Source organism: Bidens hawaiensis, unplaced genomic scaffold (genome assembly GCF_021521415.1).
Source record: "Bidens hawaiensis isolate Kalapana, Puna unplaced genomic scaffold, B.hawaiensis_p1.1 tig00028088_1, whole genome shotgun sequence".
NCBI lineage: Eukaryota > Viridiplantae > Streptophyta > Magnoliopsida > Asterales > Asteraceae > Bidens > Bidens hawaiensis.
Window position 1 is genome coordinate 37731 of NW_027494574.1, and position 27933 is coordinate 65663.

Genomic DNA, 27933 nt, shown 5'->3' on the forward strand with positions numbered 1-27933 from the left:
AAAGAAATGAACAAAATTAAAAGTAAAAAATAAAATATATAGTACAAATAATAAGAAGTCTAAAATCTCAAATTTACAAAATCGATTTTTTTATAAACAAGATGGTCTACAATTTGATAACCATCTTGTTGTCCAAAAAAATGGTCTATGTAATGGAACAAGACTACATGTAAAGAGACTTTATAATCGTGTTATTGAAGTTGTTGTCATATCTGGAACCAATATTGGTGACCGCACTTATATTTCAAGAGCAAATCTTATACCAACAGATAAAAAAATTCCGTTCAGATTTCAAAGAATGCAGTTTTTAGTTGCTGTTTGTTTTGCAATGACAGTCAATAAAAACCAAGGCCAATCACTTTCTAGGGTTGGTTTATTTCTTAGACAACCAGTTTTCGCCCATGGCCAGTTATATGTTGTGTTGTCTAGAGTTACAACAAGAGAAGGACTCAAAGTACTCATTTTAGATGAAGATGGTCAAGTTTCAAATAAAACTAAAAACGTTGTATATAAAGAGATTTTTAGAAATTTATGAGAGCTTTGTCATGTAATTCTATTTGTATTTATTGTAATTTATTAGATGTTTTAAGTGCATCTTTAGTTTTATTGACTTTTTTATAATATATTTTACTCAATCCGTGTATTACACGGGTACCTAACCAAGTTTTTTTTTCTTTTGTACTTATAGATTCTTTTATATATAACACAAACCTAGCTACATCTGGATAATGGGTGAGCGAGCAACAAGTTGCGCTCCTATCTCCTTTTGAATCGCAAAGCCTATTCTACTAAATATAAATCATTGGTTCCTCGGGCTCTGTGAGTCACTGTGAACCACCTTCTGCACCTGCTCCAAGAAGCGAACCACCTCGAGAGCTAGGGATCCTGTGGACCACCTAGTTTGGGTAATAAACATGTGAAGATAAAATATATTATATTTTAAATACAGCTCGTTGTATGAAATTTAAACTCGAACTAATTTGTTAAATGGGCTTCAATAAAGTTCGAATTAATTCAATATTCTAACAAACAAATTAAGTAGCATGTTTACACCCCCTAGATATTTGATAACCATCTTTTTCTACAAAAAATATTATGTAAAAACATTATTTAATATTTCATTTGGTTGGGTTCTTCAGTGGAGACCCAAGTTCGATCAACTTGTGTCACTTTTGGTGGATTGTGGCAATGAATGATTCACGTTAGGTCTTGCGAGGTTGTCAGTTCGAATCCTGACACCACCCGGGTTTTCGTCATACCGTGTGTTACACCAGAGAGGGTTCTGCTCTTGTGGCGACACAACAACTTTTAAGTGGCAACCAACAACATGGTTTCTTGAGGGAACGCCCAAGTAGGGTTGTTCAAAAAGCTTGTGGTTCGTGGCTCGCTCAATAAAATCTTAAATAAAAGTAGCTAAAATAACATGATTTGAAACAAGCTAAGTTGAGTTGGCCCATTTTGTAACCGAGCCAAACTCGTCCCAAGATCGGCTCGGGTCTTGGCTCTGCTCGTTAGCTCGATCTTAGGCTCGTTTAACTTCGAAATTAGGTTAAAGCCTAGTTATAGCTAACTTGCCTCGTTTAAATTCAAGGTCGAGCTCGAAACCCCCTAGCTCGACTCGTGAAAACCCTCTGTCTAAACCAAACTCTGAAGTTATCGTGTGCCCGATTAAAACAACATAGTCTAGCCAGAATAAAGCAAATATGGTCTTGAAATAACTTAAGAAAGTCGTCGTTTTAAAAAATTTTAAAAAAATAATAATAATAAAATAGAACGTTTCCTAGGGACCACATTGCAAATTCCAGTCAGCTTTAACCGTTCCCCTGTCCACACAGATTTATTTATAAACAGTTAAAAAAAAAACTATTATTACTCTCTCTGTCAAGCTTTCTTCATTCATTTGGGAAAGCTATAAACCTTCACATTTTCCTTCATTTTCATCAAATATTTCAGACTGTTATTGTATATCCGTAATAATCGAACATAAAATCTCATTCGATACGCGTTCGTGAACAGTTTGTGAACCCGTTATTTCCTTAACAAACGAACATGAACAATGTCTTGTTCTTGTTCGTTTGGTTCATTTACAACCCTAATGATTGTTAAGAAAGTAATGGAAATATATTTCGTCCACCGTATTTCGAAAATTTAAATTAATAGTAAGCATTTTCAACTACAAATATAACTCGGGTGTATTGTTTGCGGGTGTTTTGTTGTTTGGTTGGTTAGCTTTTTGTTAATTTTTGTTTTTTTAATAAAATTGGTTGTTAAAAAAAACTACAAATATGAAAAAAGAGTAAAATGTCATTTTCGTCCTTGAGGTTTGACAAATAATGCGAATTTAGTCCAAAAAGTTTATTTTTTGCATATGGACCCTCCACGTTTCTCAGTTCTTGCCAATTACATCCAAATCACTAACTCCGTTAAATTTAATCGTTAAGTCAGGGTTAGATATGTCTTTTCACTATTTATTTATTATAATACTTATTTCAGTGAACTGCGGTTTTCGTCCTTGTGGTTTGTCCAAATATTCGGTTTTAGTCCAATAGTTTCACGTTTGCAATTTTCTTTCCTATGGTTTCATTTCACTTACAATTAAACTCGAATTCCATAATCTCGTTAAGTTTGGTTGTTAAACCCATCAGTGTGCCTTTCACGTGAGGGGTAGTTTTGTTCCCAATCAGGCTCATAGGGTAAAACGGGAACACAAGCGTAATTTCATATTTTCATGTAATTACGTAATAATTATACACTAATATTTATTACGTAATTACATATATAAATAGTATATTTTTATAAAACTAGCCTCTTAAATCTAATAAAACACAACATGTGAAACTCAATCTTGAGCTTGTTAATTAAACAAACCCCAACCTCGGTCTCTATAAACTCGTAGAAGACACATATTATTTACACACCACTCCAAAATTACCTCACAACATATTACATAATTTATATTTTAAAAAACATTAACAAAGTAAAGTTTTATTTGTTTTTGCCTCATGAGAGAGTCGAAAAGCCAAATTACATAAAACAAGCATCTAGTCCACTTGATTAAATCGATGTGTTTGATCTTTTTATTTACACAATGAATAAATTATTATAACCCATATTATGCGGACTTTTGTACCTGATTATAACTCACACAGTAGCTTTCAAGCCCTTTTCGTGAAATTGTATTTTGTCCTATATCTAAAACTGACCTGGACCCGTTTAACGGTAACACTATACCCAGGAACCGACCCAGTTTTTAATACTCTGTTCGGGTCCTAGACGGGTCTCTCGTGTCCTAGAACCGTTTGTTAGCTGGAACTGGTTTGTACAACTTCTAAGCCATTCTTGTAGACTCAGGCCGAATTTTTTGTGCTTGTACTGCTTGGAAACCGACCATATTGTATTCTAAGCGGGTATGATTGGTTTGGTTTGACAAGTAAAACCCGGTTTATGCTCACCCATATAATAACAAAAATCTTATAATACAACAAAAATCTTTCAAGCTAGTTCTTTTTATATTAGAGTTACATGCATCTATGAATTTAATGGTAAATGTATCATATTATCAAAAATCATTACACGTTTTTCATTGGTGTTTATACTTAGAGCGACCTGCCCAAGGTTGTTCAGAAAGCTCGCAGCTTCAAGCTCGTGCTCGTGACTCATTTGATAAAAGCTCGAATAAAACTAGCTAAAATAACTTGATTTAAAACAAGTTGTTGGACCATTCTTGTAACCGCGCCAAAATCGACCTAAGCTCGGCCCGGGTCATGGCTCGGCTCGATGGCTCGATTTTAAACTCGTTTAACTTCACTGCCTTGTTTAATTTCGAGCTCGAGCTCGAAACCACATTGGCTCAACTCGTGATCAACCAGCGACGATTGCTTTGATTTTTTTTTTTTGTATTTTTATGGTAAATATTGCACAAAAGGTTTCAAAGTCCAACCTAACGTATTTATATCGTTACATATGCACATAGATGTATTTATATCGTTACATATGCCACATAGATGTTTTAGTAACATGAACTATTATTTCATTCACTTTCAAAAATTTTCAATTTCTCGCCAACAACAATATAAATACATTAGGCTATGTAGGAAAATAAAATTACGGTATCGTTAAAATCGACATATGTGAAGGCCACGTAGACGATTTTTTGTTGACCTCAATGTCATGTAGTCGTATAGATGTTTTACTAACATGAACCGTTATTTCATTCACTTTTAAAAATTATTTATTACTTAACTAAAAAAAATTACAATAAAGTGACAGGTAAGCTGACAACAAGCTACGCAATAAACCTTTTTTGAATGATAAATCCGATTATATTAAAACCAAAGCTTTGGTTATTTTTGCATTTTGAATACAAATTTAAATCTTCTTATAAGATAAAAATTATATGTTCACCTTAGCATTTTATTTTTGCATGGTCATATTATTAACTTTTGATCATTTACAGAGATTGGTAAATATAAGAAAAAAAGTGTCAATTTAGAACATGATGTGTCTCAATGGTAGAGCACTTACTTTACTAGTGAGAGGTAGGGGTTTAAACCTCACTATCACCAATTTATATGAGAGATATGAGGTATGACCCTGGCTTGCCAGGGTTCGAACCCTGATCTCACCCGGTTTTACCGATCCCTTGTTGTCGTGCTTGGCGGGCGCGGGTGTCGGGTTATATCAGGGGAATCCCTCAATAGGTGGGCCGCTATGGGCTCCGTTCGTCCTAACTAGTGGCCGGCTCGGACTATCTTTAGCCAATGGAAGCCGCATATGAAGTACCGTCGTTACTTAGTTGGTCGTTAAAAAAAACATGGTATATGATATCCATGTATACGACAAAAACATGAATATACACATGAATACGTTAAAAGAAGTAGCAATATGAAACCGATTACAAGACATTTGTCCCATTAATGTCATTTAATTTAATATTTATATGAAGATTCCCCCAACAAACATTAGCTTTTTGTACTTCGTATTTTCCTACAATGTTTAAAATAACGTACAACTAATTCATTCTACGTCTGATCCGAAAAACTACTCTTCATTCTAATTTCAACATTAAAAAGAGTTAATGCTAGAAGTCTGAACTTGATATAGTAATTGTCGAGTCAACAATGTAGTTGCGAGGCATAAAAACGTTGTATCCGGGTAATAAACATGTAAACACAAAGTATATTATATTATATTTTAAATACAACTCGTCATATTAAATTTAAACTTGAACCAATTTGTTTAAATGGACTTCAATAGAGTTCCAATTAATTCAATGATTTGATTAGGGGTGTAAACGAGTCATGGGCTTGAGCTCGACTAGGCTCAAGTTTGACTCGTTTCGAGCACTTTTCTCAAAGCTTGAGCTCGGCTCATAAGTTTTTTTTAAGTTCGGGCTTGACTCATTTATTATTATTTATTTAATTTACATATGTTTTTTATTTATTTTTTACATATTTCGAATAAAACTTTAAACGATCCTGAGTTATCTTCAAACTCGTGTAGTACCTTAAATAAGCCAAAACTCATCTTTGCAGTTTAAAATCAATACCTAAAATATCAAAAGAAGTAAAACTTAAAATACACAAGGCTCGAGTTTGGTCTCCATAACTAAATGGGACTTATTTAACCACTCGTTTCGAGCCTTTTATTAATCCGATTTCAAGTAGCTCGTGAACGACTCGACTTGTTTACACCCTTAAATGGCTAAATATTTAATAACTATCTTTTTAAAAGACAAATTGGATTTTAATAATCGTACCTTTTTGCAGTTGGCCGATAATATTAATCCCACCTCAACCAACGGTCCTAACTTTTTCAATAACTGTTTACACTGAACCTCCGTTAACAAAACTTAACCGAACTGATGTTTTAAGTTTTTGATCAAATTAATGATACGAGTCGATTGATATAAAATTTATCTCGAAACAACGCCTCAAACAACGAAGCGGTGCTTCAATTAAAGTGTTTAAACTTTCAATTAAACAAAAACCAAGCCGTTTGAAGTACCATTTCGAGGTAAGTTTTGTATCAATCGACTTGCATCCACCTAGTGATCAGAAACCCTAAAACAACACTTTGAAATTCGTAAAAGAAACTTGACTTCATCAAGTGTTATTTTTAACGGAAGTCCAATAAAAACAATTAATATAAAAATTAAGATTATTAAATAACCAAAAAAAATAAGATTATGAAAATCCATATCTTACTATCTTATAGGGACCACATTGCAAATTCCAGTCAGCTTTAACTTACCCCCCTCCCCCCCTGTCCACACAGATTTATTTACAAACAGTAAAAAAATAACCAAACTATTATTACTGTCTCTGTCTAGCTTTCTTCATTTGGTAAAGTAATAAACCTTCACATTTGCCTTTATTTTGTTGCAGACTACTGTTTACTTAATAATCGGTAAGCTCTCATTTCATTTATAACTCAATCAATCAAATATATTATCAGTTTTATTTTGTTTAATCGGCAGTTACTCAGTAACTACATTTGCTGATTTGAAGCAGATTATATTATTATTATTATTAATGCTTTAGCCGTTGTTTCCTCTTTTGGAAACTCTAATTTTGGAAATATACTCTGTGATTGTTTTGATGATATTTAAATATTATTACTTTTACATAATTGCAGATATTTCACTGTTTATTATTATTATTATTATTATTATTATTATTATTATTATTATTACGTGGAATATATGAATGGATTAACGATATATTAATTATTTATTACTGTTTTTTTAGAACGACGATTTATTAATGTTACAGTAATTAGCAACTGTTTAATACTATTATTATTGTTATTATTATTATTATTATTTTAATTACATGAGCTAATATTATGTGGAATATATTAATGGATTAATGATATTTTGATTATTTATTACGTTTACAGAACTAGTGACTTTTATTATTATTATTATTATATTATTATTATTACTACTACTGATGCTACTACGTGGAATATGTTTATTACTATTATTATATTTATTATTATTGTTAATAGATTAGCTATTATTATGTGGAATATATTAACGGATTAATGATATTTTGATTATTTATTGCATTTATAGTAATTAGTGACTGTTATTATTATGATTATTATGTGTAATATATTAAAGGATTAACGATATTTTAATTATTTTTTACTTTTATAGTAATTAGTGACTGTTTATAATAATCATAACAATTATTATTATTACTACCTCGATATGGAGTATATTATTACTACTACTACTATAGTACTACTATGTGGAGTATTATGGGAGGTGAAAAATTTCAGCCGGAGACTGCAAAGTCTTAAGTTGGAATCCGATCCCAAGGCTTTTATTGTAGTGGTGGGCTTGGGTTACTCTGGGTACTCAAGCTTTATTAGTTGGTCATATTTAAATTATTATTATTATTATTTATATGGAATATATTAACTGACTTAACTATATGATTCTCCCCTTTTATTGTTCTATTGCTTTTGCTGGAAAACGATGTTACATTAGATCAAAACTGTGTCGTTTTGTTGCAACTTCAAGTTGTTTGTTTGTTTGCTTTCTATATATACTTGTGGATTATTATTATTTGAAGAGGTATGTACCCGCCTCAACACCGACCAAGGCGGGTCAACCCACAAGATATAGACAAGATGCTTGAAATCAAGACATTATGAAGGCACAAAGCCAAAACCTATGCGCATGGCGCATATCACATATGCTCAGGCATCACATGCTCAGGCATCACATATGCTCACGCATCACATATGCTCACGCGTATCACATGCTCACGCACCATATATGCTCAAGCATATCACATCTGCGCGTGGCGCATCCGCGCGTGGCGCATATCACATGCTTGTGCATATCACATCTGCGCATGAAACATCTGCGCGTGAGAATAAAGAGAAGACCTCGCGCATCCTCAGGATAGGCGCATATCACACATGCACATAATCAACCTCGTCCTTATCCAAATCAGGATTAGGGCAACCTTGATTGTGCACGTCAGACAACCTTCCAGAAGGTATCTTTTTAAGGAATAAGAATATGCTGATGTTGACAGCTGCCAATGAAAGGTGGACAACTCAGCAAAACCCATGTGCAATTAATCAATGAAAAAGCACCAGGTGTCCCAAGGACACGTGGCGCAAAGCAATAGGAGGAGGCCAAGAAGGCCCTAATTGGGTCTGAGCCCAATCATTGGAAACCCTAGCACTATAAATACCACCTCAACTCCACAAGGAGAGGCATGCCCTATTACACAGTATTCAGCTATATTAAGCAATACACTCCAATTTCCTTACTCTCAGATTATTATCTTCTCCTACAAACTCTTATTCTCACACCGGAGGGTTACCCCAAAGAGGACCCCTCTGTCCCTTTCTGAGGGGTAAGTTTACGGTGCTGTTCATTTTGTAGGTGGAAGAATCCAGATCCCAGAGAACCATCGGTGAAATAGCATAATCACACCCGAGGAAAGTAGATCGTCTACCAGTGAGTCGATCCATGTTTCTTCATTGGCGCCATCACCTGTTACAACGGCAACAAAATCTCATCAGTTCTCTAAAAAAAAAATTTCACCATGGTTTCTGGTGTTCGTAACAGCGATCAAGTTCTGGAGGATATTGAGCGTGAGGATGTTAATGAGGGACAGCAGTTTCTGAGGGTGCCGCGTGATTCTACGCGCACCACCAGTAACCATCCCTTCATCACAACTCCTCATGGCCAGACTGAAACTCCGATCTCACGTTCCAAAATCTTACCGGCGCGAAACAAAAAGGACCAATGGGTCCAGAAGATGAAACCAATGACCCTAAAGAATGGCTCATAAACGAGCAGCGACGTCTAATGGACAAGTACAATGAGATGGTCAAACACAAAAAGTTAGCCGACTTAACACAAAGGCTAGCGTTTGACAAGCAAACCGTTCATGCAACAAAAAGGGCGCGCGCGCCGGAAGAGGGTCACTCTGTTCACACTGAACACGCTGAGTTTAGTGATGAAGAAGTGCACAGCATGAGGAAGACGCGAGATACTCATGCAAGAGGCTCACAGCTCCGCGCGCACGTGAACATGGCGCCTGGAGCCAAAGCCGATCTGGATCTGTACACACCATACAGCCCACCAGTGAGAGGGCAAATGGACGTAACCACACCGTACAGGCCAGCCATCTTGGTGAAACATTCAAAATTCACTGAGCGCATAGCGAAGGCTCCCATTCAGCACAAAACCAAGATGCCAAGTGGTTTGGGCAAATATGACGGCACAACAGATCCAGACGATTTTTTACAAGGTTTTTACAACACCGGAAACCTAGAAAGTTGGACGATGCCAACATGGTGTCACATGTTTGCTCGCTGCCTCACGGGCGCGGCGCGTGTCTGGTTCGAAAGCTTGCCTACTGGGCAAATCGATGGGTTCGAGGAACTATTGGAAAAGTTCCAAGCTCACTTCGTACAACAGCGCAGACACACGCGCGACCCTGATGACATCATGCACTGCGTGCGCAGGAATGATGAAACGATTGAAGACTACATAACTCGTTTCAATCAGGAGTCTCTGGCAATCGGAGGTATCACTGAGCAACTATTGCGCGTGGCCTTTATACAAGGCGCGCGCAGTGATCAACTCCGCCGAGCTCTCGTAAGCAGAGATGGCATGCCAACCACTTGGGCCAAGCTAATGGAAGCATCGCGAGTCTTCGCGAGAAATGAAAAACAAATTGCCCAAGATAGAGCGAGAGAAAGAGGGCATCAAGCAGAGGCACCGCGCAGCAACGAAAGAAGGGGCAAACAGAACACTGTATGGTCCAGGTTGCAACCAACCAGTTTTTCTCTCGCAGAAAAGCAGGCGCAACCAAGCTCACCTCAGCCCCAAAAAGACATTCGTAATCGCGGGGAAGGTGATAAGAGGGAAGGCGGCAGAGATCCTAGCAGACCTCTGCCAAGAATATGGACTCCCCTCACTAAAACGCCTTCACAAGTGTTAAGCACTGAGAATGTCCAGTTCAAAAGCCCCAAGCCACTACACTACAAGGGACCATCAAACAGTGGCAAGTACTGTGAGTTTCACAAGTCCACAGGACACAACACTGATGCATGCCATCACTTGAAGGATGCAATTGAAAAAGATGTGAAATCAGGCAAGCTGGCTCACCTGGTGAAAAACCCAAGACCAGAAAATGAACAACCAGAAGGAGCCTCTGCCAGCAAAAAGTTCAAAAGAATCTGTGTAGCCGAGGGAGGAAGGCAAGGGCAAAAATCAAGAAAGAGAAGCGCGCAAGTCCAAGGAGATTGGCGCGAGCAACAAGTAATCTTCCCAAGAATCAGGGGAGGCCCTTCTATCAGCAGCCCTCTTGTCATCACTACACACATTGCTCATTATGAAGTGTCAAAAGTCCTGGTGGACACTGGCAGCGAATCAGACATCATGTATGAGCAATGTTTCAGAAAACTGGATCCGGCAGACCAAGCAAGGCTTGAAATTGTGAATGCACCAATCTCTGGTGTTTCAAATGAAATCATTCATCCCTTAGGTCAAATACAATTTGAACTAACTATGGGGGATGAGAAACACAAGCGAGCCGAAGTTGTCAACTTCTTGGTCTTGCCCACCACTTCTTGCCACAATATGATCTTGGGTAGAGGAACGATTGCCCAATTTAACGCCATACCGTCGCCAGCGCACGGCGCGTTGGGGTTCCCAACACCAACAGGTGTAACTTTTGTATACCGAGATCATTTGTGTGCAGTGACAAGTACTCCGCGGGAAGGGAGAATGAAACTTCCAATGGCAGACAACGCGCCAGAGGAATGGATTCTCAACCCAAAATTCCCGGAGCAAACAATCACAATTGGCGCTACGATATCAGACGACACGAGGTTGAGAATGAAAAGATTGCTCACAGCATATATGTCGGTATTCGCGTGGCAACACTCCGATATGACTGGGGTTCCGCGAGACCTGGCGCAACATTCTCTCAACACGTTTAAGTCTGTAGAGCCAATTGCTCAAAAGAAGAGAGTCATGGGGGATGAGAAGGCGAAGGCCATGAATGAGCAGGTTGAGGATCTATTGCGCGCAAACATCATTCGCCCGATACGATACCAGACATGGGTAGCCAATCCTGTGATGGTAAAGAAAAGTAATGGGTCGTGGAGGATGTGCATTGACTTCAAGGATCTCAACAAAGCATGCCCAAAAGATTGTTACCCCCTCCCAAACATCGACGCAAAGGTGGACTCCGTGGCGCCATTCAAGCTCAAATGTTTCCTGGATGCCTACAAGGGCTATCACCAGATTCAAATGGCACCACAAGACGAGGACAAGACCGCCTTCAGAACCGACAAGGGTGTTTTTTGTTACACAAAAATGCCCTTTGGTTTGAAAAATGCGGAAGCCACCTACCAAAGACTTATGGATGCCGTTTTCAGCGAGAAAATTGGAAGAAACCTAGAAGTCTACGTGGATGATTTGGTGATCAAAAGCATGGAGGAAAAACAAATGCTCAAAGACATCGAAGAAACCTTGGGCGCCTAAAGGAAGTTAACATGAAGCTCAATCCGAGCAAATGCACTTTCGGCGTATAAGAGGGAAAATTCCTAGGGGTAATGGTCACCAAGGATGGTTTCAAGGTGAACCCAGAAAAGGTGAGGCCATCCTTGACATGCCCTCGCCATCCACCATGAAAGAAGTCCAGAAGCTGAATGGTAGATTGGTATCAATCAACAGGTTCCTAGCGAACCATGCAAGCAAATCTACCCCATTTGTCAACACATTGAGAAATTGCTTAAAGAAAAGCCAATTCAAATGGACTCCTGAGGCCGAGCAAGCTTTCAGTGAGATAAAAGAATGTTTGATAAATCTGCCCGCGCTCACAGCTCCACTTCCTGGTGAAATTTTGACATTGTACCTATCAGCAGGAGAGCGCGCCATCGGCGCAGTATTGTTGGTGGATCGCAAGGGAATCCAAACGCCAATATACTATGTGAGTCGGGTGCTGACAGATCCTGAGACGCGCTACTCCATCATGGAAAAGTTAGTTTTGTCACTAACACACGCGTCGCGCAAGCTTCATAGATATTTCAATGGTCATCCCATTGAAGTTCTGACTGGTTACAACATCCAGCAAGTCTTGCGGCGTCCCGCGCTCTCAGGAAGGCTGACAAAATGGGCGCTGGAATTAGGTGAGCACACGATCGCCTATAAGCCCCGTCCAGCAATAAAGGGACAAGTCTTAGCTGATTTCATCGCAGAAATCCCCGAAGATAAAATTGAAGAGGCTCAGCGCGAGGTAGATCCTCCGCGAGCCAATGATGAAGAAAATGTTTGGAGATTATTCACTGACGGAGCTTCAAACAACGAAGGATCCGGCGCAGGCCTCAAACTGGTGGATCCAGAGAATCATGAATATACTTACGCCATCAGGTTGGACTTCAAGAGCACCAACAATGAAGCTGAGTATGAAGCCCTGCTGGCTGGCCTGCGCATCGCGCACAAATTCGGAGTTAAAAAACTAGAGGCCCATGTTGATTCATACTTGGTAGCAGCACAGGTCAATGGCCTTTATGATGCCAAGGAAAACACCATGCATCTGTATCTAGAGCAGGCGAAAAAGCTCATCGAGCAATTTGACTGCTTCAGAATCATACATATTCCGCGCAGTGAAACAAATCTGCCGACGCGCTGAGTAAGATGGCATCAACCAGCTTCGATCACTTTGGCAAAGATGTCAGGGTAGAAGTAATGAGCAACCCGTCGGTGGTAGCGAAGTCTGTCCTTGTAACTCACACAACCCCTTCATCATGGATAACTCCAATAATGGAATTCTTGAAGGAGGGAAAGGTACCGGACAATCGCGCACAGGCGAGGAAGATAAGACACAAGTCGCAGAACTATGTACTGCTTGATGGTACATTATATCGACGCTCATATCTTGGACCGCTCATGAAATGCCTAGATGCTGAGGAAGCAAGCTATGTGATCAGAGAGATACACGAAGGAATCTGTGGAATACATGCTGGCCCGCGCATGGTGGTTGCCAAGGCAATGAGCGCAGGTTACTATTGGCCAGGCATGTACTTGGACGCTTTAAAAGAGATCCAAAAATGCAAAGCATGTCAGAGCTATGCGCCAAACACCATGCGGCCAAAGAACAACTTGATTCCGGTGACCTCCGCATGGCCTTTCCACAAATGGGCAATCGATATTGTGGGTCCCCTACCGCAAGCGCAAGGGCGAGTAAAATTTTTGGTAGTGGCAGTAGACTATTTCACAAAATGGGTCGAAGCCAAGCCACTAGCAAAAATCACAGCCGAGGCGATGAAGCAGTTTATTTGGAGCCACATCATATGCCGTTTTGGCTTGCCCATGGAAATTGTGAGCGATAATGGCAAACAATTCACTGACAGAAAGATATCCAGCTGGCTCAAGGAATTGCGCATCAACCAAATCTTCACTTCAGTATACCACCCTCAGGGGAATGGCCAAGTGGAGCGCGCGAACCAAAGCTTGCTAAATGGGCTGAAGAAAAGGTTGGAGGGAGAATCCCATTCTTGGGTCGAAGAGCTACCTAATGTCCTGTGGGCGCACAGGACATTAAGCAAAACCAGCAATGGCGAATCCTCGTTCAGCCTAACCTATGGAACGGAGGCAATGATTCCAGCAGAAATTGGATGCCCATCCCATAGAGTGCTCATGATGAACAAGATTGATAACGAGCGCGAAAGGAGGTTGGATCTCAAGTTGCTTGAAGGGCGCAGAGAGGCGGCTATCATCAGTGAAGCCAAATACAAGAAAAAACTAGAAAAATATTACAATCAGCGCGTGAAAGAATGCCACTTCAAGAAAAATGATTTTGTCCTTCGAAACAATGAAGCTAGCCGCGCGATACCCCCGGGAAAAATGTCCCCCAATTGGGAGGGACCTTATCAAGTCTCGGAAGAATTGGGAAAAGGCGCATACGCTTTAAAAGATTTGAATGGAAAGAAGATCCCGCGCGCATGGAACGCGGCACAGCTTAGAAGATGTTTCATGTAAAAAATGTCAAGTTTGTAATCAAGGCTTTTTAAGCCATTATGAATAATGATACGCGCTATCTTCTCTTAATGTGGATTCTATTACCTTTTGCATACATGTTTCACACTTCCCTTTATTAATTTTGAGCAATATGACAACATTGTATTGACATCAAAACAAAAATAAAACGAAGTAAAACATACATGCGCGAGATTCAAGCTCAAACGCGTTAACGAGTCTTAACTCTAAAACGTCAGGGCCTTAGCCCAATAATATGAGCCTTAGCTCAGGGCCTTAGCCCAATAATGTGAGCCTTAGCTCAAATCACTCACAACATCCATCCTACATGCTGCGCAGCCTGACCATAAAAATACCTAAGCACAACTAAGGCAAAGCAAATGCCAAAACATAGTTGTTAAGGTCTCAGGTCGAGGTCGCGCATGAAATTGTAATGGATATCTGAGTAACACATACTGACACGTAAAGGCTAAAAAACTCATAATTCCCTATAATAAATGCGCGATAACGTCGCGCAAAAGAGGAATAATGAAACGCCAAGGCACGTGTCAACATAATCAAGATATGACAAAATCACTTACAATATGACAGGGATTAAGTATAATAATTTCCTTACAACCTTGTTCTTATTTCAACGTGCAAGCATATCTTATATTCAACAAGCAAACATGCAACATAAAGAGATGAATGAGGAATGCGCAAGATGCGAATAAGGGAAAAACAAAATTTCATTCCAAAGCATTGAAATTTACAAGTTTACAAGATGATGAGATACAAAACTACAAATAAAAAAAAAAAAACATGAAGGGCTTCTCAATTCTCCACGTCGACATCAGCCTCTTCATCATCCTCATCACCGCCCTCAGCATCTGGCGCAGCCCGCTCCTCGTCGTCTCCAAACTGACCATAGTCAAGTTGTTCGTCCTGAATGGAGTCTTCTATCACAATAGTGTCAGGAGCGGGTCCTTTGGCCACGCCTGAGCCGCTAGCCGAGGCAGCATTCCCCGCGCCATCATCGCCGCCACCAGCCCCTTCGCACTCGTCAAGTAATTTCTTTAGCGCGCCGAGATCGGGCTGGTCAGCAAGCGCGGATATCTGCAAATCATAAGGAAAAATATGAGTACAAAAAGACTTGGAAAATAAGTCAAGGTAATCTCATTAAGGTTAAAATACCTGCCCAAGGATGGGAATGGGAGTATTCAAATACTTCTCCCCCATCTCGGCCATATCCGCGAAGACAACGTCGAGCTGGTAAGGGTAGTCGGATGGGTTCTTCTTCAGTGCGCTATATTCACAACCATCCTTGAACCCTTCAGCTCGACCCACCAAGCGCGAGGCAGCGTTGCAATCCATCACAAGGGCCTGAAACTCGTCTGAGTATTTCATCGCATAAGCGCAACGAGTCATACCCTGTGAGACTAGCCATTGGCGATCCTGCGCAAGGGAAGAAACAGACGTCTTAAGAGCAGGAATCTGAGAGTTTAACAACTCAACAGTTTCCTTGGTCTGTTTCAGCTCTTCTTTGTCGGACGCTGCTGCCGCCAAGGCCTCTTCCCTTTCCGCCCGCGCAGCATCAGGTGCTTCCTGGCTAGACGCTGCCGTCGCCAAGGCTTCATCTTTCTCGGCCTGCGCGGCCGCCAGCTCCTTCTTCAGGCGCGCAACCTCACTCTCCAATGATGATTTGTCAGTTATAGATTGGACAAGAGCTTGGTCACGCGCCTCCGCGTCCAGCTCCAAGTCGCGCACTCTACGCGCGTACTTGGCCGCGTCCGCCTCGGCCGCCTGTAGCTTCTCCCGCGCAGCCTGTAGCTCATGCCCGCGCTTCACGAAGGCGGTGTTGGCACTTGCTCTGTTCTCGCTGAGCTCTGCTTGGAGTTTCTCAGCTCTCTCTCGAGCATCAGAAAGATGCCAAGCAGACACTTTAGCCTCTTGCTTGGCTTCCGCAAGAGCATCACGTACCTTTACGTAATCATAGCGAAGCTCTTGGGAGGCAGCAAAGAAAGCCGACCCAGCAAACAGATGATCGTTGAGCAAGTCATCACGAGCGCGGTCCTCCTGAAACCTCCTTTCAGCTGGAGGCACAGAATGAGCCCAGAAGTCCGCACACACACCCATGGACTGAAATGAGCTGTCCTCAGTAATATTCCATCTCGGGCGGTAAATGCGATCGGCTTCCTGCAAACACAAAGTAATGATCTAAGTCATCAAAACACTAATATGGAAGTCCGCGCAGCGGAGCAAAAACGAACCAATACCTGCGGGGATGAAGCAGAAAAGTCAGCGCCAGCCCCACGAGAAGACTGCGCCGCAAAATCTCGTGCCGCTGCAGGGCTGGCGCGGCCGCCGTCGGAGTCTTCAACTTGAACCTCCTCATCCTCCTCTGAAACGGGCCTTTTCTCCTGCGACCTAGAACCAAAATCAGTCTCGCGAGGAGGGCTGCGCGCAGGAGGAGGTGAGGGAGGTCTCGACGCCGCCAGGTCGGCGCGTAAAACGGCCTCCTGCTCCTTAGTAATCCCGATGAGGGGAGATTCAGTGCTTGCAGGAGCAGGAGCAGAACCAGCGGCGCAAGCACCGGCGCCAGCAGTGCCGCCAGCAGCTTGTACGCCAGCTATGACTCTTATGAAAAAATCAACAAAAAGAAATGGTTCATGACTTGATCTAAAAGAAAAAGTCAGAAAATAAAAGCGCAATACATACCTTGGCGCAACGCCGTTCGCGAGTTAAACATCGCCATAAAGTCCATTCTCCCCTTTTTTGAGGGTAAAACGGGGGACTTCGAAGCGACCTCCGGCGCAGCCTCGGCACCTTGTTGCGCCTGAGGTTGATCCACCAACGTCGCCGGCTCTACAAGCATTTTAGAGAAAAGATTCATTAGTAATCCTATCAGAATAACGCTCATAAAACCATAAAGTATAAAGTATACCTGGCGAAGAGGAAACGGCAGGTGCAACGCCGCTTCCCTTTTCCGCCGCGCGAAGGGAGGAGGTAGCGGCACTATACCTCGTGTGGACAGGAGGTCTGCCCACTTTTTGAGGCAGGGAAGACAAGGAAAACTTGGAGGTAATCTCCTGGGTTTTCTCAAGTCCCTTCGCCTGAGTAGGAGGATCCTGAACAACAGGGGCATCATCTTTCTTCTGTTTCTTACTGGCCCCTGCGCCAGTTTTCCCCTTAGCTTTACGCTTTAGTTGGGGCACCTCAGCCTCCTCCTCCTCCTCCTCTTCCGCGAGCTCCAGCTCGTAGTTCTCAAGCGCGTCTACAATACACGCAACAGAAAGGTTAGCCAAATCTGGTATTATAAAGGCATAAGCATAAGTACAAAGGCTTACCAGGCGCATCGCTGTCAAAGAGAAATCCCAGATCAACAGGGATGAACATGTCATCGAAGCGATCGGGGAAGCCAACCTTCCCAGCGCCCAGCGCGACAGAGCCACCCTCCATATGCTCATCATAGGCGGCGTGGACATACTCCTTGCTGACTGCACAAAACAAGTCAAATGATATCAGCAAAACGAATTATATTCGCGCAGAAGTAATACAATGAGTTAACTTACACAAGCCGTCAACTTGGATAACGGGCTCAGTCGCGCTGTCGGCCCACCTCCTGCTCATACCAACCCCCACCAGCGCCTCCTCGCAAATGTTCTTGGCGGGGGATGGTTCGGCAGTCAACTTTTTTACCCAGGCGCCAGTTGGGTTCTTGAAGACACCCACATCCGCAGGCGCAGAAGAGATCGCGCGCATGGTCATGCGGATGGGGATCACACCAGCCCTGATATAGAAAAATCTCTCAGACCAGTCATGAAGGCTCTTGAATGAAACAGTGCAGCACTTGACCTTCTGACTGCGAGGAATAAATGAGAACCAAGAATCTTGGATCTTGGGCTTATAAAAAAACTGAAAGCGCCGAGGGGTGGGCTCCTCGCGCTGAGATTTGCATATGAACTCAAAGTGAGTCATGCGCACGAGTCCAAACGGATGGACTTGGGATATATGAATCCCATAAAACTTAAGCAGCGCACCCACAAACCTTGTCATCGGGAGACGAAGGTTGCAGTGGGTGAAAAAATGGCAATAAAGGGATATATAGCCGGTGGGCGGGTCCGCCGCCGTTTGCCCGGCCGCCGGCAGCATGCAGCCATACTCAGGGAGAAAACCCTGAGAGGCGATAAGGCTGTCAAATCGGCCTGCTCAGTTTGCAGGGGATCTCATCCCACTTCTTCACTGCCTTGGTCTTCCCTACCTCCTCCGATGAGGCCTCAACAGCCCTCTTCCCCTTGCCGGTCTTCTTCAACATAGACATTACTAACGATTTTACACGGCGATTGCTGGGGGAGATTGTGTTGTCTGGGCTATCAGACATACAACAGAGTCAGGCACAAGTTGCTTCTGAAGAACGGAAATCTGAAAGATAGGCACTTAATCAGAATAGAAAGAAAAGAAAGCTCTGAATAAACAACAAGGAAGATGAAGGATAAAAACTCTAAGGGCTTGCTTTTATAGGCCCAGGAAAGAGAAAATTTGGTACTGATCGGACTTCACGCGCCACCACTCGCAGGTGTAAGCCAACGCGAGCGCGACACGTGTCCCTGACACTGTGTGAGGGGACACGAAAAGAAACGATACAGGTGCTGCCAGAGTTCACGCGCCACCACTCGCAGGTACGGACCAACGCGAGCGCGACACGTGTTCCTGACACTATGTGAGGGGACATGAAAGGCAACTGTAGCACCTCGAGCACACGAAAAGTCTGACACGTCTCCATCACTGACGCATGTCAGCAACAACCAACCACGTACATGGACGATTCGTTTCAACCAAAAGGATAGATTTTCGCGCAACGATGAGTAATAAGAAAAAAAAGACAAAACCCTATTAAAAGAGCAAACTATTAAGTCTAATATCTATCTTACCTCGCTCGCGCGAGACAAGACACACATTAGACTGGGGGGGCTTGAAGAGGTATGTACCCGCCTCAACACCGACCAAGGCGGGTCAACCCACAAGATATAGACAAGAGGCTTGAAATCAAGACATTATGAAGGCACAAAGCCAAAACCTATGCGCATGGCACATATCACATATGCTCATGCATCACATGCTCAGGCATCACATATGCTCAGGCATCACATATGCTCACGCATCACATATACTCACGCGTATCACATGCTCACGCACCATATATGCTCACGCATATCACATCTGCGCGTGGCGCATCCGCGCGTGGCGCATATCACATGCTTGTGCATATCACATCTGCGCATGAAACATCTGCGCGTGAGAATAAAGAGAAGACCTCGCGCATCCTCAGGATAGGCGCATATCACACATGCACATAATCAACCTCGTCCTTATCCAAATCAGGATTAGGGCAACCTTGATTGTGCACGTCAGACAACCTTCCAGAAGGTATCTTTTTAAGGAATAAGAATATGCTGATGTTGACAGTTGCCAATGAAAGGTGGACAACTCAGCAAAACCCATGTGCAATTAATCAATGAAAAAGCACCAGGTGTCCCAAGGACACGTGGCGCAAAGCAATAGGAGGAGGCCAAGAAGGCTCTAATTGGGTCTGAGCCCAATCATTGGAAACCCTAGCACTATAAATACCACCTCAACTCCACAAGGAGAGGCATGCCCTATTACACAGTATTCAGCTATATTAAGCAATACACTCCAATTTCCTTACTCTCAGATTATTATCTTCTCCTACAAACTCTTATTCTCACACCGGAAGGTTACCCCAAAGAGGACCCCTCTGTCCCTTTCTGAGGGGTAAGTTTACGGTGCTGTTCATTTTGTAGGTGGAAGAATCCAGATCCCAGAGAACCATCGGTGAAATAGCATAATCACACCCGAGGAAAGTTGATCGTCTACCAGTGAGTCGATCCACGTTTCTTCATTATTATTATTATAGGATTTTATCTCAACAAGGATAGCTATGTTGCTAAATATAGTTATTAGTTAGTAATGAAAAGTTAAGAATTACAAAACTATATTTTAAGATAAGATATGATGAAATTGCGTATAACTTAATAAGTAGTGTTATAGAACTCGTTAGTCGAGAGATGGGTACCGACTAGCGATTAATCAGATTGGAAATTTTTATGCAAGTTTTAAAAAATATACATACGTTAAAAAAATCGAAATTTTTATGTATAATTTTTCAAATATTTCAAACATTTTGACTGAAGTTTGACTGGTTCTAAACGATTAGGACCGGTTTGGACGGGCTTTGACTAGCTATAGACTAGTGATTTATCAGATTGGAAATTTTTATGCAAGTTTTAAAAAAATATACATGCATTAAAAAAAATTGAATTTTTTATGTATATTTTTTCAAATATTTTAAAGATTTTGACTGAAGTTTGACCGGTTTTGAACGATTAGGGCCGGTTTGGACCGGCTTTGACTGACTATTGACTAGTGATTAATCAGATTGGAATTGTTATGCAATTTTTAAAAACTATACACACACATACAAAAAAATGTTCAAAATTTTTATGAATAAATCTTTTCATATATTTTGACCGAAATTTGACCGGTTTTGAATGATTAGGGCCGATTATGACCGGCTTTGACCGACTACCGATTTGTTGGTCGATGTGGTGAAATCGAATCAGTACCATTAATTCGTGACTAATCGTGATTTTTACAACTTTGCATATAAGTAAGCACTTAAGTAATAAAGCAATAATATTGAAAATGAAAATAGTTATTTATAAACTTATAATTCTTATAATTCATAAATTTCCAATATTTTTTTTTAAATTTTAATCTTATTATAAATTTATATATCACGATACATTGAAATGTGAAATATGGCAATCGATAAAAAGTAGGTTGGACTAACAATATATCGTAAGTTTGTAACACGTGACAGTGTATAGTTACTTATTTATTAACGATTATCAACGACCAATATGCTTTTTAATAAATCAAATCAATTCATTTATGCTACATTCTTGGTTAATAATAATTATGAAACATACTATAGTTATAGTAATATATTTATATCCATTTAATGAACAATGTACTAATGTCACTACTCCATTTGGGGCAATTTGTCATTACTGATAAGTTCCAAAAAGTTCAAAACATGCATAGTTCAATTTGTAATTAGCAGCTTGTTGTTATATTATGAACCATTATTTGTTTGCTACTGTTTAGTCTTATTCACTCTGTACTTTGCATATGCTGTCTCTTTGGAAGAAAGGATAAGAGTCCTTTTTTTTAAAAAACTTTTTAATGTCTTTCAATTATTGGTGTGAAGGGAATAAAAGGATAAAACAAAACAGTTCAAAAAGTGGTACTTTAGTCACCATATTATTATTATTTTTATTATTATTGTTTTTGTTATGAAGCTATATATAAAGGTGTCATTTTGATAAAGGAAACCATAAAGTTTACTTGCAGGTGTTTTTGGAATATTTTCCATTTTTTTCATATTATTGGTATTCATTTCTTAGTTTATACTTGTCAGTTATTTAGTTCCATCTGCTGCATTTATATCCATTTAATGAACAATGTACTAATGTCACTACTCCATTTGGTGCAATTTGTCATTACTGATAAGTTCCAAAAAGTTCAAAACATGCATAGTTCAATTTGTAATTAGCAGCTTGTTGTTATATTATGAACCATTATTTGTTTGCTACTGTTTAGTCTTATTCACTCTGTACTTTGCATATGCTGTCTCTTTGGAAGAAAGGATAAGAGTCCTTTTTTTTAAAAAACTTTTTAATGTCTTTCAATTATTGGTGTGAAGGGAATAAAAGGATAAAACAAAACAGTTCAAAAAGTGGTACTTTAGTCACCATATTATTATTATTTTTATTATTATTGTTTTTGTTATGAAGCTATATATAAAGGTGTCATTTTGATAAAGGAAACCATAAAGTTTACTTGCAGGTGTTTTTGGAATATTTTCCATTTTTTTCATATTATTGGTATTCATTTCTTAGTTTATACTTGTCAGTTATTTAGTTCCATCTGCTGCATTGTTTCTTGTTTAATTATATATCAATCATTTTATGTTCAGTTAGTTAATTACATATTTCACATATTATTGGTATACTTATACTTGTCAGTTATTTAGTTCCATTTGCTGCATTGTTTCTTGTTTAATTATATATCAGTCATTTTAAGTTCAGTTAGTTAATTACATATTTCACATATTATTGGTATACTTATACTTGTCAGTTATTTAGTTCCATTTGCTGCATTGTTTCTTGTTTAATCATGTATCAATCATTTTATGTTCAGTTAGTTAATTAAATATCTAACATATTATTGGTATTCATTTCATATGTTATACTTGTTAGTTATTTAGTTCCATCTGCTGCATTGTTTCTTGTTTAGTTATATATTAATCATTTTATGTTCAGTTAGTTTTTTTTTAATAGTTTATACTTATACTTGTCAGTTATTTAGTTCCATTTGCTGCATTTTTTCTTGTTTAAATTATATATCAATCATTTTAAGTTCAGTTAGTTAATTACATATTTTACATATTATTGGTATTTATTTCATAGTTTATACTTATACCTGTCAGTTATTTAGTTCCATTTGCTGCATAGTTTCTTGTTTAATTAAATAATAATCATTGTATGTTCAGTTAGTTAATTACATATTATTGGTATTCATTTCATAGTTTATACTTGTCAGTTATGTAGTTCCATCTGCTGCATTGTTTCTTGTTTAATTATATATCATTCATTTTATGTTCAGTTAGTTAATTAACTTTTTTTTTTTAACTGAAAACAGTCTGAGCAAATAGTCTTTACTAAATGGAGTGGAATACAAAGTTTGACTGGGAAAATCTTGACATTGACTTATCGGAAGTTATGCGCAGTGGTGACGGTGTAGGTTCGGTTTCGGCTTCACCTGAGTCATCAGTCAAAGACGGTATAAAAAACTCCACTTCTCCATTAACTAATGGACTCGGGCTATTTTCGGATTCTTTTAACGAAAAGAAAGACGGGATTTTGCAACTAGACGGTCCGGTGTGCTCTGGTGAACCGTTTATCGGGTTGAACATCGGTAAAAGAACATATTTTGAAGACACTTATGCGAAAAACAAGAAAGTCAAACTAGCAGTTGGTGAAACTAGTATGCCGGTTTCCAGGTGTCAAGTTGACGGATGCAGCCTTGATCTTTCGTCTGCCAAAGACTATCACCGAAAACATAAAGTCTGTGAAACTCATTCCAAATCGCCTAGAGTTATCATTGCGGGTTTTGAAAGGCGGTTTTGCCAGCAATGCAGCAGGTTAGTTTATGAAGTTTACAGAAGTTGGTTATTTAGTTATTGGATTAATATTGTATCTGCATTTTGTTCAAAAATATGTTAGAATCAATTAGCAAATTTTATGTGTCAAAACGAGTATTTTTCGATGGTTGAAATGGGTCAGGTCGGGTTTTACAGATCACGGGTACGCTTTTTTTTTTTCCTAAAATAACAAAACTTAAAGGGATAATTGTACATATGGTTTGAAATGGGTCAGATTGTATTGACGGATCACGGGTACGGTTTTCTCCTAAAATAACAAAACTTATAGGGCTAATTGTACAATATAGTACTTTAAAGATAATTGTGTAATTAGTCATTTAGTCTATCAAACATTTAGGAGTAAAATGACTTATTTGTCAAAAGGGTAAAATTGTAAAACAAACTAAAATTAATATTTTTAATATTTAGTCTATCAAATATTTAAAGAAAAGTGTTCTGCAGCCCGACTCGTTTCAACCCGTTTGACATGTCTTTTTTTTAGCATTCCCTTTTTACAATGAGATTAAAACAACCCGAATCGACTCGTTTATAAGTAAACAGGTCCAAATTGTACAATATAGTACTTTAAAGATAGTTGTGTAATTAGTCATTTAGTCTAGCAAATATTTTGGAGTAAGATGACTTATTTGTCAAAAGGCTAAAATCGTAAAACAGACTAAAATTAATATATGTGAAAGATGTAATTAGTCATTTAGTCTTATCAAATATTTAAAGAAAAGTGTTTTGCAGCCCGACCCGTTTCGACCCGTTTGACACGTCTATTTTTTAGCAAACCCTTTTTACAATTAATATATTTTTTTAACCCGAATCGACTCGTTTATAAGTAAACGGGCCCAAATTACTACCTATAATTTGTTGAAACTGTTACAGGTTTCAGAGCATGTCAGAGTTTGATGAAAATAAAAGAAGCTGCAGAAAACGACTCTATGACCATAATGCCCGTCGCAGGAAACTGCATTACGATCCAACCCGTTTGAACTCAACAGGCCCGTATTCGTCATTTCACACCGCTACTGGATCCATTGATGCGATGACTCACTCTCGAGGCGTCCAGCTGTCTGAGGCTCTCAACACCTCTACTCTTGCCTGCAGCAGATCAGTGCTACCCAAGGGTACCCGAGCCGAGATTTTTGATCAAGGTCAGTTAATTCAGTTACCTTTCTGTTTATAGCACATTGGTGTTTAATGTTTATCATATGCTAGTTTATTAAATAATAATTTATTTGAACTTAAAGAACCATAAGTTAGCTTAAGTCATAATATTTACTTATCTAATTTTTTACAAATTTTCTAATGAATTTTATTTACAACTTTGGCAAAAATGATTTGTTTAAAAACAATTTTTTTTGAAAATAATTAATATATACATGTCATATTTTACGTGGCGTATACATATATACACTAAAAAGACAAACGAGATGTCGTGTTAGTGATTTTTAAAAACTCTGCAAAACATTTTGTGCTACTGGTTAAATAGGCATTAATTGATACAACTGGTAATAAAACGTCATTTGAATGCTAAAATCGTTAAAAAAAATAAAAAAAAATGCACGCCGGTTTCTGTTTTGTGCATATTATTGTTAGTTGCAGAAACCGGAAAACATGTAAAGTTTATTTCTATTTTCATGTAGTTGCATAATCAGGGCTGTCAATCGTGTTGGGTTGGCAAGTTGAAATGTGCAACCCAAACCTGACACAAATATTATTCGTGTCGGGTTCGGGTCGTGTCAACAGTTTCCGCCCCTTTGCACAATTGTATGTTATACAGAAAACAAAGTTTTACACTTTCTTTATTAATGAATTTTATTTACAAGTTTAGCAAAAATGATTTGTTTAAAAATAATTGTTTTTAAAAAAAAATAGTTAATAAATTTAAGTTGGATTTTACGTGGCATATACATGTATGCACTAAAGCGACAAAAGAGATGTCGTGTTAGTGATTTTTTAAAAAATGTGCAACCCAAACCTGACCCATAAATATTATTTGTGTCGAGTTCGAGTCGTGTCAACACTAATTACATTTTAAATAAAATAAACACTATTTTTGTAACATTTAGCAACAACTAATACCATGTCATCAAATACTAATTTCACTACTTTTTTTTTTAAATTTAGATGCAGTCGACATTCGACGTGCTCTCTCTCTTCTGTCAAACACCACCTGGGGTCTATGCGAGCTCGGTCACATTCACTCAACCGGTCCCACCATGGCTCAACACGGGTTGCAGCCCGTTCACCACACTTCACACCTCAATGGTCAAGATTACTTGCAGCCTAACCGACAGCAAACCGATCCACTCATTCAGCTTTTCAAATCACCATACGAAAACGCGTTTCAGTTCCACCACATTGGTTGAGGTGTTTTTAAACCCTCACTTGCAGTCTCTATATTATTATATTATTAATATGTTTTAGACTTTAAGCTAGATATATTTATGTTTTTAAGTTTACGTTTACGTTGCACGATTAAAGACTTTCGATTAATGTTTTAAGACATTTAACAGTTTCTATATTATTAATGTTATAGACTTAAAGCAGGATATGTTTATGTTTTAAGTTTTCGTAGCATGATTAAAGACTTTCGATTAATGTTTTAAGACTGTTTTGGTTGTGACGTTAACTGTGTAATTTTTTATTTTGTTATTTTTTTATTTTTTATTTTTTTATAACTGTTTAATTATACATGTCTGAATCTGTGAGAATATAAGTACTGAGAACCTGAACCGAACAGTACCTGTTCGGTATGAGTTTTTTTAAAATTCTGTTTCAAATCATACCATGAATACATGAATCAGTCTGAAACTCTGGCCTGATGTTTTTTTAGTTTTATACCTTATTTTTCACTTAAAACAATGTCATTTAATTAAAAAAACTTTTTTTTTTCGGATTGAAACACTAACAATTAAACCGAACCGGGTTGTTAGGGATGCAAGTCAGCTGTTTTGACATCCAAACGGTTCGGTTTTCATGTTTGACTGTTTTAACGGTTCGGTCCTGTTTGAAACTTTGAACCGGCTGTTAACCTTTATTATTTATACATTTCCTTATTCATTTTTTGAATACTTTGTTATTATTTATACTTATACATGTATACTAACCAAGCATCTTTGTTCTTTTAAAAAATTCATAATACAAATTATTGAATTTGAAGACAATAAAAAAATCTGTTCGAGTTGGTTTGTCGTCTTGTCGTCTTCTGAAACCATAGTTAGCGTTTTGACCTAGAATTTTCATCAAAACTCACGGAGCTAGAAACGTAAACATCCAATATTGTTGATTATAAATTTTATAATAAGGGTTAGTAAATATTAATTCTATGAAACATGTATATTAACTGTACTTCAAAGAAAATGGGAGATTTTAATGATGATGATGATAGTGAAAGATGATGTTAAATAATCACCAATCTTATTATACCTTAACACTCAGGACGTTAAAGCTAATTTGATGTATACGTGAAGTTAAGGCGCGTTAATATATACCCATGGCCTCAAAATACAAAATCCCCCAAACTATACCCCACAAATGCAACATCAACTAGACTTGCCATTATGACATTTGGTATAGATATATAAGGTTTGAGTTAGTGCACTCTCAACCCGTTTTTCTAAAGTTATCAAAACCATATAATTTATGGTAAATTTTAAGACAACCATCAAAATCAACTCTCCAGTCCATTCCCTATGGATGAATTATATGGCAACTAAAGTAAAACCCCAAATATAGGGACTCACTTTTGATCCATACCATATAATATATCACATATCTTCCAATCACCATTTACTATATAACAAGACAAAAGAGAAAATAATAATAAAGAATTAATTTATGGATATGAATAGGGAATAGAATATGAAACAATTTTAAAAAATGAAAGACAAATTTATGAAATTGTGTTTTTTAACTAAATTATATGGTAAAATATATGGAATGGGCTGGGAATGCTCCTACCACATTATTTGTTGTATTAGGTTTGGTGTAGCAAACAAACATAGAGTCATGATGATATTGCTAATAGATTTCTTCATTAAATTATTATTGTCTATGACTTTAGGCAAATGCAATAATTTTATAAGAATTTTGAATAAATACTTACAACCTTTTTGGAATATTTTTTATTTTTTGTTCTGTGCTGTTTCATGTGTTTCAAGAGTGTTTTTATGTGTGAGTGTGAGACTAGTCGATTTACTTTTTACTTTTTGTGTGGTCGAATACTCTTAGGTCCGGGGTCGTGTCATTTGTTTTTGGGTGTCATGTTTTTTCTTTGTAGTATTTTGACTAGTTTCTTGCTAGTAGGAGATTCGTTTTTAATAAAAATCTAGTAGCTAAAAAATATTATCTATATTTAAATCAAATACTTAATATCTTTAATAATCAAAATAACAAATTTGTCTATTGAACATATTTATTAAAATCAAATTATTATTATTATACAATTATTTTACCTTTTATAATTAAAAAAAACTATAAAATTCATACTTGCTCATTTTCTTAACTAAGTTTTCTAATGCTTTTTTTTATTTTTCTATTATGAACTTTTATTTTATTTATTTTACCATTTTTATTGTGATTTTTATTTTTTCAAATTATTGGTTTAATCCTTCTACTAAAGAAATTTGAT

General features: G+C 38.5%; 1 protein-coding gene across 1 annotated transcript; it reads left to right on the top strand.

Moving 5' to 3' along the window:
- Positions 1 to 22902: 22902 nt before the first annotated feature.
- LOC143576381 (squamosa promoter-binding-like protein 2) lies at positions 22903 to 25675 on the top strand (the record flags this gene model as incomplete). Its single annotated transcript, XM_077060484.1, has 3 exons — positions 22903 to 23291; positions 24183 to 24451; positions 25428 to 25675. Coding segments are annotated over 3 exons (900 nt in total), but the record flags the coding sequence as incomplete, so codon positions are not given.
- Between the last annotated feature and the right edge of the window lie 2258 nt (positions 25676 to 27933).